Source organism: Bradysia coprophila, assembly GCF_014529535.1.
Source record: "Bradysia coprophila strain Holo2 chromosome X unlocalized genomic scaffold, BU_Bcop_v1 contig_35, whole genome shotgun sequence".
Taxonomy (NCBI): Eukaryota; Metazoa; Arthropoda; class Insecta; order Diptera; family Sciaridae; genus Bradysia; species Bradysia coprophila.
The window spans coordinates 824,228-844,007 of record NW_023503325.1 but is presented as its reverse complement, the minus strand read 5'-3'; the positions used below and the strand labels follow the sequence as shown (position 1 = coordinate 844,007).

At 34.7% G+C, this 19,780-nt stretch overlaps 1 protein-coding gene across 1 annotated transcript in view; it reads right to left on the bottom strand.

The window, feature by feature from the left end:
- Positions 1-749: 749 nt before the first annotated feature.
- The window catches only part of LOC119069506, an 87,712-nt gene continuing 68,681 nt past the window's right edge, over positions 750-19,780 (bottom strand). Inside the window, exons 6-7 of the mRNA XM_037173583.1 lie at positions 6,848-7,070; positions 750-2,454 (exon numbers count right to left, since the gene is read on the bottom strand). Coding sequence (XP_037029478.1) covers positions 2,348-2,454; positions 6,848-7,070 — 330 coding nt within the window. The 3' untranslated portion in view covers positions 750-2,347. The remainder of the gene's footprint in view (positions 2,455-6,847; positions 7,071-19,780) is intronic.

Below are 19,780 nucleotides of genomic sequence, written 5' to 3'. Positions count from 1 at the left end.
AAATCTTCAATCTTTTACAAAATCACTACGAAGACAGTATAGAAAAAGGAGAAAGTAAGACAGAAAAAGGGCGCATCCTGTCTCTAGCTCTGTCGTTCTTCGCTTGGAATTCCAATTTTGTGCAGTTATGGCTCCATATTCAAAAACCGGTAGACCGAAGTAAGTCAACGATGGACCAGATAACAACTACGTTTGAGATAAAATGTTGGCGGTCGCACTACCAAATTTTGTAGTGGGACGATCGTGAACACTTGATCAAGTCTTTGTTCCTGGGATAACTTTTTTAAATGAAGTCAGGAGACTCTTAACGTAATTCATATTCATGTTATAAATATTCGATTAATACTTAAATGTAACTATGATCGTTTATTTTACTAATTTTTATTTTACATGCTTAAATTTAGTTTTTAAACTTTAAATTAAAATTAAATCAATTTTGTCAATTATATAGTAGCGATGTTGCGTAAACATAATCTTAACTTAAATTTCAGTTTTGTTTAGTGATTTTATCAAGAATTAAGCACATTGCGGTCGCAGCATTTCGAAAAATGAACGTACAAATTGCATGAGACTCATCGTCGAGAAGACCTGTCTACTTAAGAGCAATGAACGCTTTGCAAATTTTTAGCCTATATTTAGGCAGATACATATTCGTTTTTTGATGATTGCTCTGAACTAAAATCTTTTTTTGAAAAAGTAAAACAATTAAAGCACGCAAAAATGACTTACATTTAGAGGAAAATTGGTCGGTGGGTGATAACTTATGCCACTTGGAGAAACCTTTGAAGATTGTGTAATCTGCACAGGTTTCACAAAGTGGGATAAGTTATCACCCACCGACCAATTTTTCCTCTAAATGTAAGTCATTTTTCTATGCTTTAATGGTTTTGATGTTTCAGAAAAAGGTTTTGGTTCAAAGAAATCATCAAAAACGGAATATTTTTCCGCCTAAATGCAGGCTACAAATTTGCAAAGGGTTCATTAATCTAAGAAAAACTGAGAAAATTCAGGAACTTGAGTGCACACAGCACAGAGAAAACATCAAGGTTGGACGATATCAAAACAGTGTTGGAAGATCGTAAATTTCTACAGACGATACATGATTAAAAGTCAAAAGTCGCACTGTATCAACCCGAAATAATTCTGGCATCAGACTGCAAGCGACCGATACGCTGTTACAATGGCCTATGGGATGCACTTCACATAACAACGACCATATGACGCAGCGTACTCATGAAATCTTAGCGCCACACTGGGCACATAACAATATCTACACTAAAATTGTTGCATACGGCATTGTGTGTGGGCACAGTCAATACAAAACAAAGTTTGTCGCTCGCTCCGCTCACGATTGAGAATTTATGTTTAAAGTGATGGTGACTCATTTGGTGCAAATAGCGTCTACCTTTACGTAAAGCTTCTAAATTATGAGCAGACGCAGTTGCCTTGAGCCGATGGATCTTATTAGAAAATGTTGTCCAAATATGTGGGGGCTTTTTTGAGCCAGTCCGGCAATGTCAGTCAACAATTTGTATCGAGTGAATCCCATGAGCAATGAGCATGTCACAAGATTGTAAGTTGAATGGTCTTGTTCTGGGAAGATGTTTATGCTGGAAGGTTAGGAACTTTTTTGTTGCGACTCCTGAAATGTCTCCATTGATTTTAGTTAAATCATTTTTTGCCACTTGAATTTTTAATTTAAGATTATGCTTAGCTATTTTATTGCATTCCCTCTCCGAAAAAATGATGTTGCATGTACGAACGCTGCATACAAACAAAACCAAATTTACTATCACTCGTTACGTTATTCACCCGTTGTAAATTTTGTTTTGTTTGTATTCTGTTCGTATTATGAATGCAACATAAGATAACAATGCTCATGACCAAGACCAACTTATGTGGTAATACACTATCTCGACTCCACATTATATTTGTTCATCGGAGAGGCAGGCACCAAAGCAGTATACATCGGGTGCTGCGAAAGTAATTCATTACATAAAGGCACAATTTTGTGAAATTGCGAACTGACAGAAATTGACAGAAATTGTCCCCGCATGTAATGAATTACTTTCGCAGCACTCAATGTAATTTGCGCTATTAACATTGTGTGGCGTCATTCACTATTTTCTTAACCACATTCTATTTATGGAAATGAACTGATTGCAATAGATAAACGTAATATATTCCGTTTTGAAAATTGTAAAAAAATAAATTAGTTAAACACTTCGATTTTTAATTAACCATATTTATTTGGAGAATAGCATAGCTGTCGTTTTAGGAACGCAGGTAAATCCTAATTTTACTATTCAGTAAATAAAATTTACAAAAAAGAAACAAAATTCAGGAACTATCTCACGGTGGCAATGGTTTGTGTCGAAATAAAATGATGGAAAAAAGCAATCACTATCAATTCAAGCGAAGTTGCCCAACTGTTCTTGACTGCTGAAGATGTGACTGAAACGAAAATAGATTATTTTTTTAATTATTAAGAGTCAAATCGCGAAAACTTCAGGTGACAGGGGAACAAGCGGTCTACGATTTTAATGAGTGACAGCTCGTTGGATTCGTCATTCGATTCCAGAGAACTCGTATCTTTAATTTTTTCGAATAATTTTTTATTTTCGGTGGAAAACGTTCAATAGTGAAGACATGAAAGAGGATCCAGAAAACAGTTTTTCTGCAATAATTCAAGAAATAATTATTTTAAATTATTGTAATCTTGTACCAATGTCAGCCTTGGAAAGACCTACAGGCAGAGTATACGCACGTGTTGATGCGAGTACATTCACGAGAGTTATGACTAAATTATAACAAATGTTCAGGGAGTCCGCCTTTTCTACAGCATGGATGTTCAGCGGAACTCACCCACTGTCGTTTCACATATAAATGAACCCAGTACTTTTGTATTGCAAGCCTACAGAAGTCAGCATCAAAAGATAAAACGACAATTAGAACGGGAAACGATACGGGAATAAAGGTAAGCAGATTGTCTAGTGAAAGGACACCTTTCAAAGTATTGTCCAAACAAATGATATCTTTACTTGTTGTGTCCGAAAAATGCCAAGATAAAAACGGAAAGAGCCAATGCAACGTTGAGTAATAGAATAGTTGAAGCACACTGACAAAAAAAGTTGAAAAACTTACATGTAGCAGTTAAAAAGTTACCTGTAGCAGGTAACTTTGTCTACAGGTAATCTAAAATAGCTTCCACAGCTGTAGCGCCCCATACAGAAAATGCAGCTGTAGCAGCTATTCTAGATTACCTGTAGACAAAGTTACCTGCTACAGATAAGTTTTTAACTCTTTTTTGTCAGTCCAACAAGACTTATTTGCTTAAAAGAACTCGGTCCAGAGGAAATAGGTAAAGAAACGCTGATCCATGAGTTATTTGGTGGTCATCAGCCGAAAGAAACGGTATCAGTCGTTTCATTTAAAATGCAGAAAATGCGACTATATCGACGCAAAAAATATTGCGGCCTTTTCACAGATGAGTAAAAGAGAGAGAGAGATAACAAAAGAAATGTATTGTATTTTGAGCATTTCGAACAAAATCCACAATACAGTGTTACAGAATTGTAGCTGAAAACTTGGATGGATCATGCGCTTGAAGATTCAAAGTGCTAGAACAAGAACGAATTTGTTTCGATGTTAAACCTATCATCAAAGGTAATTGGCTACAAAAATTGCAAGAAGAAAACATTACCTAAACAGATAATGGAGCTGAAATCGAATTGCTTATTGGCAATAATATAGCCGGACGCTTATTGCATAAAATACATCGGTTGAAAGATACGAAAATTTTGTGACAATAATGGGAACAACACTTCCAATGATCAAGGGCTCTAACTCATGAGTCCGATTTCAATAAACTTTCGCTGATCGGTATGTACTGTCAATACCGTTCTTTTGACGTATCATTTTGAAGTCTAGTGTTGAAATGTTCGGAGATATCTTCGAAATACCCTAAAGCGCTTATGGAGCTCCAGCTCGGAAGAGGTTGACCCACAATTGCACATCTTCGAATTTGACGTGTTACAAACCGAGACGTAAACGCTAACGCATAAGACCACAGTAATTCGTACGGGTCTAATTTTTTTTTTTGTGAGCTATGCTAACGCGCGGGCATGATTTCGAAAACAGTTTCAAATTCAAATTGCTACTATAAATCGATAGCTCAGATGACTAAACGTTTAAATGAATAATTTTTAAATATATTTTACGAGTTTAAAGTCCTTTTTGAAATGCAACTAGTCCCATTTTCATATGCGGTTAACCCTGTCGAAAAACAGAAATATAATCCCAGTTCCGATATAAGCATGAATTATGTGCACTGTGGGGACATTTTTATAGAATTTTACAACTATTGTTTTCAGTGAATATTTATTGTTTTCGGCTTTCATGTGGGGAGAAAAAAAAATTAAAGGTGTCGTGGAAAGGGATACTTTATGCTCGTTTGTGTTTAATGTATTTATTATATGTGTTTATGTGCGTATTTCTTTAGTTGCAATAGTATATTACATCAATAGGATCAAAAAGGTGTGTTTTAGACACAGGTGCTGAAAACATCCAAGGATGAATCCAGAGAAGAATAGAAAAAAAACTGCTGGACATGCTAGTTTTCCTTGAGTTCTAGCTTTGGGAAGAAGATAGACCTTTCGCAGTGATGGAATTCTGGGAACTGACCTCCAAACATCTCAGACTTCCCTTAAGTCTTCTTTTTCTTACGATCTAGACGATGCCGTTTGGCTATTATTGTGATATTTTTCTTTTAAATTCAGACGGTGACACCCTTGGCTTTTTTGTGATATCTTTGTGATACGTTTTCGTTCCTCCGCTAGCTTGCTGGAGGTTTGTGCCTTTGAGGTTACCGTTTTTTTACATTTAATTATTTTGTATTTGAATAATGTCGGCTAGAGAATAGTAGACATCAATAAAAGCTCCATTCATTCAAGTCCAGAAGAAAGCTGGATAAAACCTATGGAAATACTAACCATCCCAGAGTTCTAGCACTGGGAAGAAGGGTGACCCTTTGGAGTGATAGAATTGTAGGAACTGACATCCAAACACATCAATCTTTCCTCAAATCCAGAGGAGAATAGAAACAAACTGCTGGAAATGCTAGTTTTCCTTGAATTCTAGCTTTGGGATGGATTTGGAAACTCTCAGACCCAGTCATATAGTTGCATATCATTGAATGGTTTTGTAATTTCTTGAGTGAAAATCGTTCGAATTCACTTATTAATTCCCACAATCTTCTGTGCAAAAAACTTGTGAGAAAAATACTGGTGCTTCCTAGAGCTGTAGCACCCGATTCTTTAATATGTCATAGCTCGCGGCCAGTCATTGTTGGTAGGGTTTGCAATTACTTTTCTAAAAAGCCCCCACTCGTCAAAACTGAATAAGAAATGGCCAAGGACATGAGTTGGCGTTTTTTAGTGGCTCATTTTCTGGGAATCGTCCATAGACCGGACAGGTCTGATCCCTTCACATAAAATTGGTTCTACGAGTACCCTTGAAGTCCTTGCTTCATATCGAGTTCAACGAGGTATATTTTGCCTCTCTCGGAACTGTCATTTTCGTGGTTGAGCGGTTTAAAAAATCGGTGTTCCTCAGGTGGACATTTTATCCCCCTGCTTATCGTTGACTTCGTTCAAACTTTAGTGGATTGTAGTGCTAGACTAGGCCGATCACACAACACATCAAATATGTCAGACCATTTGCTGTACTAGCTCCAGGGACCATATTTAAAAAAAAATCTCTCTGCGCGCATCAATAAACCTGGAGAGTCTATTGGCTATAAGAGATAGGGCAATTTCTAAAATGTCACCTAGTACTCCTAGTACTGATAATTTTCTTGACTTTACTTCTTACATAAAATGCGAGTTTGTGGTTGGTTGGATGCGTGTGATAAATGCTCCTCGGACCTTGGCCTACATTATGGATTAAAATACCAAGCAAACTAAATTCACATGAGAGATGGTGATCAAAGCAAGATAATAATTTCGTGACAATGGAGTAGAACAGTACTCCACTGAACTGTAACTTGACATTTGAGCGGGCATCGGGGAATCTGGCGCAAGCGATCATAGTATGCGCCCTTTTACTAGGCATGGGTGAAAATGATAATGATTATCGATAATCGATAATTATTGATACTTTGATAATTATCAACATATCGATAATTCGATATATCGATATTTCGGTCCGAAAATCCGATATTTATCGATATATTCCTATATATCGGTATATTATAATGAATTTTCAGATAAATATCAAAATGTCGATATTTTGATAATTATCGAATTTCGTTATTTTGATAATTATCGAATTTCGTTATTTTTTATAATTATCGATAATTATTAAATTATCGATAATGATATGATTAATCGATTATCGATAATTTCTTTCGATTGATATTATCGATAATTTTGAACGTCTCCCATCCCTACTTTTTATGATATGTAACGAAGTCATGACTGTGCAAATTAATATGGTGTGCCAGATTACCCCACGCCTTTGATTATTAGTACTATTTTTGTTAGAGCCTTCTACCATTCATATATCAAAATTTGTATAATGCCCTACTTTCCCAGCGACCCTTTTATTCTCCCAGCTAAGCCGGGCCTGGCTCTGATGGATCTTGTAATCATTATTAACAACGATGAAAAAAAAAATTGCCAGTTGAATTTTACTCTCTATGTATTTTATTTTGAAGAGATTGGAAACCTGGAATTGGTTTACGTGGTCGTTCACCAATGAAGAATGTTAAGTCACATAGTATATTGGAAATGAAACCGGAATTATATGTTATTGATTTCTCCAGTGGTACAAAAACTATTTAACTTACCTCTTGCTGGTATCGGGTCCCTTTGCGGTACACCTAACTCAATTTCAGCATTTTCTTGATATAAATTATCAATTCGTGCTGTGCATCTTAATATCAATCCATTTCCTTGCGGTGAATGAACAGGATTACCGAAATGTGAACTCTGCAATTGTAATTTTAAACTCGTTCGCGAAGAAAACAAATTATCACTCGTTTGGATGTAGGTGAGGTCGGCTGAGTCCATCTGAAAACAAATGATTTATTTAAGTTAAGTTAAACTAAACCGAGAGCATAAAAATTTGAAAAAAAAAAACGTTTTCTTTGTTCAATAGGGAAAACTTCACAATTTTGTGGACGTCCACATTTTTATGAATTTAGCCTCACTCCCCCTGTCCACATTTTTATTCCTTATAACTAATGATATCAACTTGTTAAATTTGAGAAGAAGATTCGTATCAACCTTTTTCAATTTTTGTTGTCCTTATAATTGTTGGAAATCATAGTAATCATGCATTCAATCTAGTTAGTGTTACATCTATCAAAATTTGTTCATTCTGTTTCGAGCTCTTTTACAAAAAAAGCTCAAAATTACTTTCACAAAACAGCGGCGGCTTCGCTCTATTCACATTTTGGAAATTAATGTTCTCGAACACTTATCAAAACCATACTCGAAAACTCGTTCTCGAGCCTCAATATGACACTTTTTTCGAGACTAAACTGTACTGTTGGTACGCCTGTGGGGAGATAGAAGGAACATGTGAATGACAGTTAGAGAGAATAGAACCAATTTTGTTTGAAATTCTCTCACATTCGCTCCCATAGGAGCCAACCATCATTCACACGTTCCTTCTATCTCGCCACAGGCAGGCGTACTAACTACTAACTTATCATTTCTCTGTTTTAATCCAATGAAATTCAGTTTTAAAAAACTGTCAAATTGAACATCCGTATTGGGTATATGAAGACAAATAGCGCCACCACACGCACCTGACTACGAACTACGAATGTGTGAAAAAGATAAGTGGAGTCTAATAAATAACTGATTCTTATCGCTTTTCATGTTTGGACCAACTCTATATAGGAACTGTATGAGCACGTGGAATGCATGCAAATATAAGCTGAATCTTTGACTATAACTAAAACGTCGCAAACGCGTACTTACTTCACAAACAAAAAAATAAATCTCCCATTTCTATCACTAAATTAATATATGCAGATAGAAGGTTTCAATCAGATAAATGATTCCATTTTGAAGTTTTTCCTCTTCTTTTGCAACTGAAACTTTTCTCATGGAAGGAAAAAACAATTTTTAAATTTAAAAACTTTCCACATAAATATACTATGTTAGACGTGACGTGAGTTCGCCGTTAAGTGTTTTCTCAACCATACATACCAATCAATAGTTTAAACATACGATATAATCTATCATATTGATAAGATAATTTGGAGAATTTGTTTGTCAGTTTAGCAAATGAAATCGATATATGCGTTCTCCAAGGATCTGAATCGAATACCTGTCTCTTAATTATGTAACATAAATTGAGAAAAACGGCAAAAAATCTTACAGTAATTACTGTAAGAGAAAAATAATTCATTATTTCCTTGACTGAAAGTCAGAGACTATATTAGGGAAAACGTTTTCCATATTTTCCTTATTGTCTCAATTCTATCCTATTTTCCCAATTTTCGCAAATTTTTCCAATTTTCTTTTGGATTTGGTGAAATTTAGTTCACCAAAATGTAATTCAATTAACGTTTAATCATAGTGAGCAAGTTAGTCTAATTGTAATATTTAGCTGAAGAAGACGGTCATTAAAGTTCTACATATTTTGTGTATCTCTGGTTTATTAACTATTAGTGTAATTCTGCAAATCAGCAGGTTATGGGCCCAGGACATGAAGGGAGGAATATTTATTTCAAAAGAATCTACAAACAGAGATAAAGGAAAATTTTTATACGGAAAGTTGTAATATGATTGCAGAGAAGTCGGGGAGGTTGCGACAAGTACAGTAGAGGAAGTCATGGCAATTACAAGTGAGAATACATAATTGGAATCTACAGAATTGGAACTACGGAATTGGAATTCGGAATTGGAAAACGAGTCTAACGTTATTAGAAGTACAAACGGTGTGGAATAAGGATTAGAATAAAGAATATGTGTACGAAATTGTGGAATTAAATTTACGACTCGGGCGACAATGGATCGATTTTAGATTGCTTGTGAACGGATTGGGTTTGTCGTTAAGGAAGTGCGAATCAATTTAATTAAGAGGGTGTGTTGGATTTTGTGAAATCTAGTTCTCCAAAATGTAATTCAATTGACCTTCAATTTTTCCAAACATTTCCCCTAAAATAGTCCCTGCCAAAAATTCACATTCCGAACAAAACATAATAACAAACACTGCGGTATATCATTCACTCATACATCGTGAGCAATCGAAGCAAATTACTTTAATATCAAATTTCATTTTATTCATAACAATTGCATGAAGTCCTCAGCAATACGCAAAAAGTGATGTGAGTGCGAAGTAAAAGTGAAAGAAAACGTGAAAGAAAAAGTTGTTGTTTTGGATCTCTATCTGGTGAGAGAATAGAGAATGTGACGTTTTTGGTCCGCCTGAATAAAAAATTCTTTATAAAAATTCACAAAACAGTAAACCAAACAATTTAACACCTGAGAAAAAATTCAGAACATGAAAAGTATCAACTCATCAAATTCATTGATGAAAAACGTAAGATTCATCGCCACAACAGTTTTGTGATTTTCATGCTTTTGCCATTGCCTTTTTTAATACTAGACGAGGGTATAAGCACGTATCGCTATTTTTCCTTTTTTCAAGTAAGTTCTGCTCCATCATGTCTGCGCGTTAGCATAGTGGCAGTGAAGCATGTCCCTATTACACGAAAATTCAAAATATCTTTTCTCAACTCAGTTTCGTTGGTTTTTCGATAAAAGCGTTGTCGGTGATAACAGTACATTTGACACACGATGTATATGTCAAACTCGGCCTCGAACTTCTATATCATCTCGCTCGCTAGGTAGTTTTAAATTAAAACTTTTAATGTATTTTGACGATTGGATATGGTTAACGGGTCAAAGTTTGCGAACTATTTTTTTTGGTCGTATGAACCGCTAAATACCGGTTTTTCTCTAACACTTAGACATCTCCGTCAAATCTGAACACTTTTTGGTGATCTCAACGGATTATGAAAGGTTGGTTCAATAACTACAACTTGTAGAACTTGTTGCCAAGGAAAATTCTGAAAAAGTCCGGGCTTTGGAGGATTCCCGACCAATTGTCCCAAAAAAACGTCTAACTTTGAGACTGATTTCAACTATTTTTACTCCAAAAAATCGCCTTTAAAAATGCATTTAAATGATTTGCAACTTACCACACGTATCCTGAAGCAAAAAATCAAGGATTAAGTTTTTCATGTGTTTATATATCATATACATCTTTCGCCTTGAACTTTTTAGAATAGGATACAGTAGGTAGTAACAACTGATCCTTACAAGACGAGTTTAAATTTTAGAATATTTTAAGCTTAGACCGTCAAAGGTACTTCAGATTATCAGAACACTACAAAAAGCGGAGCGAGTGAAACCTTTTCTTAAAATTTTAACTTTTCATCACGTTTGGTTTTTTCAATATTTTTGGTTGATTTGTGTGTTATAAGATTAAATGTTTGGCGTTGGTTACGAAAACACCTTTGATTTATTTGTTCTATTCATCCCACACTATTTCATCACTCAACAATTCAAATAGTTTTGGCTTGACGCAACTTATGCAATAAATGCAGAACCAGACAGGAAGTTTTGGTTTGGTCGAATTTTTTAAGATACCCGAAAATTCAAATTTTAACTAAAAACGTGGTAATGGCAACGCCGCATTCACCCTTACAGAACTCGACGTGCCTGGACTGAATTGGTTATTATGGATGCCTTGTCGGTGATATTACCCGAATAACAGTGAGAGTAATATAAGACGAGTTTACTTCCAATTTGGGTTTCAACGGCGAATATATTTAGAAACTGTTCTGAGGATGTACGTTTCAGGTTGTAGATAACGAAAACGAAAAGTTGAGCCCGGGTAGCGAAAATTCTTCACTCATTTTACGATATGTTTCTGAGAGTACAACACCAATTTTTCACTAGTGAGTGCAACGAATCTCTTTACGATCATATTATTGGTTGGACGAAAACATTGATAGCCAACGGCTTGTTGACGTTTTCATGTTTCCGTTCGTCGCTGATGATTTAATAATCAATTACGAAACGCTCGACAAAACATAGCTAACGCCGACCCGTACGAAACACCTATTCGTATCAAAAGCCTTTATTGTGAAACTCTTCATTTCTCTTACTTCATTTTCTTCTCTGCTGAAAAGCTATTCGCGCTTTAAAATCACTTGAATTATCCACTCTTTGCCTTGCAAATAAATTGCCGGAGGCAATATAGACAGCCCCGTACGAAGTCAAATTTCATAAATTCCAATTTAAACAGCTATATTTACATATATTTTCCTATAAATAAACATTCCACAAATGAATTTGCTATTATATAGCTCTACATGCCTGTATATTGCTCAATATAGCTGTATATAGATATATATAGAAGTCCACATATGGGATTCCTAAAACCCCCACACATAACCAATTACTTCTCTGTTAACAAAAACTATCTAAGTACAAATTTTACCACTTTATATCGTTTTACTAAAATCCAATATGGCCGCCGGCAGCCATTTTGTTAGGAGACCGGAAATAGTACCGACGCTTTACATTCGTTAATACCTTTCAAACAAAAAAAAATTCATGAAATTCGGTCAAAATTTACTCGAGATATTGTCAAAATACACCACGTTCACTGTACTTCCGAGTAGCCAGATAAGAGCTCACTCCAAGAGACCTAGCTCACGCTCCGGAGAACATAATTTCATAAAAAAAAAATTCCCTGATTGGTACGGTCAATACCTATCTAATAAAGCTAAAACAGACGAAATATGTTCAAATGTGGCCGACCTACAAGCAAAAACTGTTTGCCGCCCTGTGCCTGTTCCACACCAAGGGGTCTAACTCACGAGTCGGTCATCCGATTTCCATAAACTTTTTTTTTGTCGATCGGTATTGTAAATACCTTTTATTTGACGTATCACTTACAAGTTTAACGTTTAAATGTCCGGAGATATCTTCGAAAAACCGTAAAGCACTTATTAGGCCACAGCTCGGGAGGAATCGATCCAAAATCACTCATCTTCGAACTTAGCCTGTCTTTTGACATTACCAAACGGGAAAAAAAAGAATTTTCAAAATCGAATGCGTTTTACTCAAGTTATCGTGCAGACAGACAGACGGACAGACGGACATTTTTTTTTTCGCGGATTTGGCATCTCAAGACAACCACAATAGGTTTCCCCTTACTCAGGGAATCCAATTCGACGTGTTACAAACGTATGCGTAAACCTATAAGACCCCAGTACTTCGTACGGGTCTAAAAATTCTCCGAAACTTGTGTGGCTAGTGGGAGGTGATCAAAAACATGTTCAAGAACGTCGCTGCGTCAGCTACATTCCCCACTCTGTATCGTTCTCACTTACTCGTGGCGCCTCAATGTGACTGACAAAATGAAATTACTATTCCATGAACAGGGATTGAGTATCACACTTATGTGCATAGCTATAGATGTTTTGTTTTTACGTGCACATTATTTTAACTTAAAACTTTCCATTGTCATAATTATTTGGATGAGAAAAAAAATTGGCCAACTACAGCAGCACGTTTTAAACTGTTTTGACGCCAATTCGAGTCACTTTGCTTAATGCAAATGTAATGAATTCATTAGAAAAATCATTTTAATTTCCGAAATGTGAAAATAATACTATGTTGGCTCCAAATTTATACAAAAACAATTTTCGCACGAATTTCGTTGCATAATAACATATATATACTAGGTGGTCCCGTCACCCATCCTCGCATCCCCACATTTTCCGTATTCCGTTTTAATTGAAAAGCTAAGGCTAGTGGTAAGACTCTGATGAATTGATATGTACCGAAGTACCTAGTACGGTAATAGAGGTTTTACCACGTCAAATAGAGTAGTATTTTGATACCAATAATACCATCAGCCTTAATGGTAATTTCAATGACATTTAGAAAAAAAGGCATTGACGAATGTAAGATTTCAAGTTCACCTGATGCTAGCCCGAAACTAACCTGATTCAAATCGAGTAAAGAATAACCCTTTAAATTGCAATATGAACTGATCTATGACTATATGATGGGAATATGACTCCTGACTATATGGTGGGAATTTGCATCCGATCTTAGGGTAGCGGGACATTTCTACACGGTCAATATCGTCAGAAAACAATATTATCGTTTGGAAATTTTTCATCCAGGATGATATTCGGAGATTCAACGAGATTACCGTTAAATCCCCGGCACAGAATCGGCTAAGTGGAAAAGAACACATTTTATTGACGTTTATATGAATGACCTCAGCTTATCCCTACCTTCTTATTATATCCATTGTACAATGAATTTCCTATGCTCTGCTAGATAATGGTTTTATTTTATTTGTAACAAAAAATTGAATAAAATCCTATTAGCAAATGGAGAGAATACAAAAATCAATTTACATACTTTTATATTCCCTAGGCTCGAAAGTGGCTTATTACAGCTTAAGGGTCAAAAGTATGTAAGGTCCAGTACATAACAAGTACATAAAAAGATAAAAAGTCTCGTTTTCGGCTTCGCTTCGGATCAACACTCGAAATCTATATTTTTCATCTTTATATCCCTTGTTATGTAATAGTAATTTATGCAACAAGTTGCGAAAAGAGGTGTTGCATACAACATTTTCTGAAACCAGCTACGAAATAGTTATTTATGCAATCAAGGTGCAAATTACTTTATTAGGCTCTAGATGTGTAATTATGGCACGAGGCCGCAGGTCGTGTGTCATAATATACATCGTGAACCTAAGAAAATACTTTGCATCGAGTTGCATACAACGTTTTATGCCACAGAGGCATTTAAAGTCTATAAATTTTGCACATTATGATGCTGACTGGCATAAAATGAACTTTAAAATGAAATGCAAAACATAACTCAAACTTTTAGTCTGGGTTCTTATGTCAATCCTCGCGCTAGGCGTTTCCCGAGTTTTTCAGTTATAGCATTCGATTGGGCTTGAAAAACCATGAAACATATGTCTTTTTCAAAAATAGTCATTTTTATACATTTTTTGCGCGCTGACAAGTTTTTTTTTAACATAAGAGCCCAGACTATCTAACATACTACATACTACTGTATGAACGAAATATTGTATGAACGATCAAGTAGACTGGATTTATGTACGCTTCAAAAATTGGTTCACTGTAATTGTATATCTCAATAGCCGAATTGTAAGAAATGTTGTTCGATAAGCATTGGGTTTTGGTGTCGGGGGTTCGAAATTAGGTCAGGTGAGAATTTTTATTTAGGGCGTATGGTTCAGAAGGAGTAGTTGAAATTACCTCCGTTTCACAACTATAGTGACGAAAAGAAAAATATAGAAAAACAGAGAAAAAAAGACCATTTGATCGAAATCTAAATCACACATGAAAAAGTTCAGTTTTCGCAGCGCAATTACAGAAAAGACTGTTAAATGGCACAACATGAAAAATTTTCCCTAATTTACTATCCTAATCATATAAATCAACATAAATTTAACGTTTTCATTTCAATGATTGAACAAATATCATCTGAAATCAATAAAAGTGACAAAAAGCTCGTCTCGTTTTGAATCTTTCACTTCTTCTCGCATATTCTTTCGTCACTCTTTTTACGCCAAATTTGAGTTTTATTACTTTTACAATGTTACTTCTCAATACGAACTTCAAATCCTCATATTTAGGTTTAGTTAAACAAATTTACGTTCAAAAAAACCAAAGAGAAAAAATATGTAGAAAAAAGTAGAGAAAAGTTATTCATTTTTTGTTTCTGATGCAAAGCTTTAGACATACTCCGTCGTATTATATGATGTGTACCTTTTTATGTATTTTGCGTAATAATGCATTCAATTCCTTTCATCTCCCAAAGGGGAAAAACATTTTTACATGGGAATATACATTTGTGTCAAATGTTTAAATTCATGATTTTCTCCATCAGATGATAAATTTATATTTTATGTCGAGATATTTCTTTTCAATAAAATTTTTTTGGAACGCTTTAAACTGGTAAGGAAATGTGTTGGTTCAATGGCGTTTATATATTGATATCAGATTACCTTCTTGAATTGATATAAAGAAGAGAATTAGAGATAATTTCTTTCTTTTTGTTCGTCGATTGATTTTGTTAGAGAGACATTATTAGATGTGTTCCCGTCAACGTGTGATCATTCTAGCAAAAAAAGTGAATAGATGAGTGATTTTGCCGAAAGTTATTCGTTTTCTCACTATTATTTTGATCGGAAAAAGTAACTAAACATTGACAATTACGAAACACAACTCACATTTTCACGGGGCCGGATTAAGAGGCATAGGTGCTTGGCCGACCACAAATGTGGTAGCTTTCAATAGAAAATACATTTGGTTGTGTAGTTGTGTTTCTCCAAGTGGGTAAAATTATGACTTAAATAGCAATTTTTCCTTTAAAAGTAACACATTTTTGCATGCTTTAATGGTTTTACTTTTTCAAAAAAAGATTTTGATTTAGAGAAATCATCAAAAAACGATTATTTTTGCGCACAAATGTAGGCTAGAAATTTGCCAAGGGGTGAGCGCCCTTAACGAAAAGATGGGTTTTGTTAGATTTTTTCCCGAAGGGCTTTTTCGATCCAGTTTGGCACTGGTAAGAGGGCAGTACGCCTGACTCAAAGTGTTTAATTTCGAAAGTCCAAAAGGCCACATTAAACAAATATCATCGTCAGGAACGATAATATCGTTTTTTGAACGATAATATTGTATAAAAAACGATGTTATCGTTCGAAAATTTTCTATACATGACGATAATATCGTCTATATATATTACTAATTTGAAAACAATGTCTGGACGATATTATCGTTTTCTTTACGATAATATCGTCCTGGGAAAATTTAGCTTTGCCAAAGAAAAATCGTTTGTGTTTCCGTTTGTGTTGGACATTCCATTCCCTAATATCATCAAATAAGGAAAGCCGAATTCAATTTTTTTCCTGTTTTTTTTTTTGCTATTATTCTCTTAGATATCAGAAAAGAAGATGACCCTATCATTTTATTTGGAGAAATAAGGCCTAAATTAGAATATTTGAGATTTCTAAAATCTGTAAAATATGTGAAACTCGCTCTTTTCCATATAACTTCCACATAGGCTGTGAAGTTCGTAACAATATATTCGTCCATTGAACTCGAAATTTATATTAAAAAACATGAGTGTTTCCAACAGAAGGAAAAAAAAATTAAAGAATTTTGAGCGGTAATTCGAAAATATTGTTTTTGACGGAAGTGTAATTATTCAAATTTGTTTGCGTTTCCGGTCAAACAAAATGATGTAATAATTTTATTTTTGTATGTACTTTCATAAGCCATCGTTAGAAAACAACTTCTGGCATTGTCTATTCCTGACTGACCATATAGTATAGAAATGTCCCGTCACCCCAATAAAAGATGTTGCAAAGTTTCGGAAAAATACTCACTTTCAGTAAAATATAGTTGAAATAATTCCAAATTAAAGTTTCCATGAAATCTTAACTTTAATCACAACGAATTTAACATAATTTCCAACACTTGAGCTTTCCTCATTTTCCGATGATCAAAAAGTTCATCGTATATAAATCCTATATCCTATATATGAATTGAGCCATTTAAACACTGCATCAAAGCCAAAAGTATAAGTAACTCGTCGTACTCATAATTTGGGAAAATGAAATTTACATTGTCATAAACTACATTATTTTGCTGGTATAAGTAAAAGATATAGTTGAACATCGAAAAGTTTTGGACACATGAATTATATGCACTATGCTCAAAATTGCAAATCTGTTAATTACCATTAAGTTAGGTCAATTTTCATATAAAGTGTTTACAGCTTTCGACGCCATGATATATATTTATGTTTTCTGCCATGTGACAAATAAAAGTGTAAATTTTAAAGTTTGTTGAAAGTTCTTTGTTTTACATGTGGTTTGTTTCAGAAATTGCTTGCATGTGTATAATTAAGAGTGAAATTGATTTTTTATCTTGTTGAAAGTTTAGATAGTTTATATGACATGTTGACAATTCTATGAAGTGTCGTGTGGTATCTATGATGGGTCTAATTTTGATGAAAATCTGTAGACTGTTATGAGTTCCGAAGACCAGTTAATTATAACTTGCCTTAAGGTACTCGTCATTGCATATTTTCATATCAATTTTTGAGGCAAGTTAAAATAACTGATCCAAATTATGTTTGTACAATTCTCACTCATCATACCATGTTTAGCAAACGTACTTGACGACGCGACGGGTCATTTGTTACGCATGAAATGCACTACACTCAGTTTACTAACCGTTTACGCTTAACAATGGAAAGAGAGAACAGTTTTCATTGTTATTTTGATAACGGAGTGATGGCGAATAGTCACATCTCGTATTCTCGACCACTCGAAATGCAAATATCGGAATTATACATTCAACGATTTCGGGCTATTTAGCAATACACTTCAAAACATACAAGAATTATAGTCAATAAGGTTTGAGCGAGAAACTAATACAAGATGGAGCATAGTCTTCTGGTGTCACTTTTCGTAAAAGGGAGCATAATCTTCTTGTGTCCCCTTTTGTAAAAGGGAGCATAGTCTTGTTCTGTTACATTTTATAAAAGGAAGCATAATCTCTATGTTTCACACTTTGTAAAAATGAACATAGTCTATTTGTTTCACCGAAAGGCTTTGGTTTAACATACCGTAGAATGGGACATAGTCTTCTTCTGTCACATTTTATAAAGAAAGGTGTCTTTTAAATCGAATCAAAAAAGATAAACATTCAATACGAATTGGGAGATCAAGTTCAAGCAAATTTTCAAGCAGTCTTGATTTGAAACCTATGTTGCCAACATTTTAACAATTTAGCTAAATATGTTAGATTATAGGAAGTCTAGATTGTCGAAGAAGGTTACGTGTATCGATGTATCTCGTTCAATGTCCAATTTTACTTGAGACTTAAGTCTACTTAACTTCTTTCCAATTTCCAACTTTTTTTTTCTGTAGAAGATCTCAAGCCGCGGCCTTTTATACTATTTTCATCTTACATTACCTCGGAATCAAATTCTTTTCGTCTGCTATGTGTATTTAGAGTCCCTCATATGGTCATCGAATTCGCTTCGATACTAAAGTTTGCCCATGAATGTGAGCGACAGAAACATGTTCTACAATTTTTTTTGGAAAATACATAGATGCCGTGCCAGACAAATGAGTAATCGGAAAATGGTCGCTTTTTGTCGTGATAAGCCCACAACCTGAAATTGGTGCCCCAATGAGCCGAAAAATCGTTGTTAGAAAGAATTCGGTGGGAAGTGTGAGCCGCCAGACAAAATGAAAAGTCCAAGCGATTTTTATCGTTAAGTTTCCATTCTACTCAACAAAAAGTACTCAGTAACTCAATCAGTAACTCAATCAGAGTAAATTAATCATTATGACCCACGATCTGAAATTTGTGTCATTCGATGCCCAAGAACCCCAATGAACCGAGAAAACACGAAAATTCAATTTTCCGTGCACAGCGAATGTGGAAATTATTGGCAAATTGTAAAATATGTGTTTAAAAGATGCGGCTAAATTTCATCAAAAACTTTTTTCGCGAAATATTTTTGTTGGATTGTGATAACTAGCTCTTAGCAAAATGGTATCCGAAGTGGTCGCGAAAATCATTTTTTATCAATAACATCGAAAAACGCTATCTGATTATCATCGAATTCTGTACATTTATGAAGGTCAGTGGGGTAAGTACTGTCGACCTGCAATCGTCTATATCCGTCCCACCTAGCCGCCGCTACAATTGAAAAAAATCTCGAAAAACTTAATTTTTTTGAAGATTGCTTGAAGCAAGTAGCATTGAGCTCTAACCCGGAATTTATGTCTGATTCTGATAATGTGTAATGGTTGAAAGGAACACACTTTTGTCTAGTATTCCGGTGCCGGATAGTATCGATCTCCAAATTAATACAAAAAAAAAGAATCAGAAGAATGAACGCTTTATACGGAACGGTATATACACGGTGTGCTAGAAAATTATTTTGTTCCCATCGTGCATGAAAAACACTCTTTTCTAACTAATTCAAAATAATTGCAATCGTACATGCACACCACACCATGCAATACCAAATTGTCGTCACTTCCAAGATATAACCCATCCTTCCGTGCATAATAATGTTGAATTTTTCTATGATATTGAGCTCTATCAACCCCGAGATCACCACTGTATAATACATTTCTATGTATATTATCCACATTATATGCTGGGTTCAGCACTATTCATCGAAAACACTATGTGAATGTGGATGAAAATAAAACAGGAAACTGAATGAATAGAATTCTGGTTGAAATATACAAACACATTCACATGAAAAAAAAAAAATGTTTTAAAATATTAATCCACTATTCATCCTTTACAAAGATCATTTAGTTTAATGACTTCGTGAATTGTGTTAGAGATACCTTTTTAATTGTGCAATATAAACATTTCTGGGTGCTATCAGTCAGTGATATTATAATATATACCAACATAGATTTGTTGAAGTATCTAAAGGATAAATGTTGAAAGCTAGTGAACCATCAAGAACAATAACATCGTCTGAAAAACGATATTATCGTTCGTAAACTTTTCAGCTAGGATGAAAATATCGTCTAAAATGTAAAATTTTAAAATATTGTCTAGACGATACAGTCAGAGCCAGTGAAATTTCACCATGAATTTGCTTCAGACGTTTTTCAGCTTATCCACACAAACAGTCAAAAC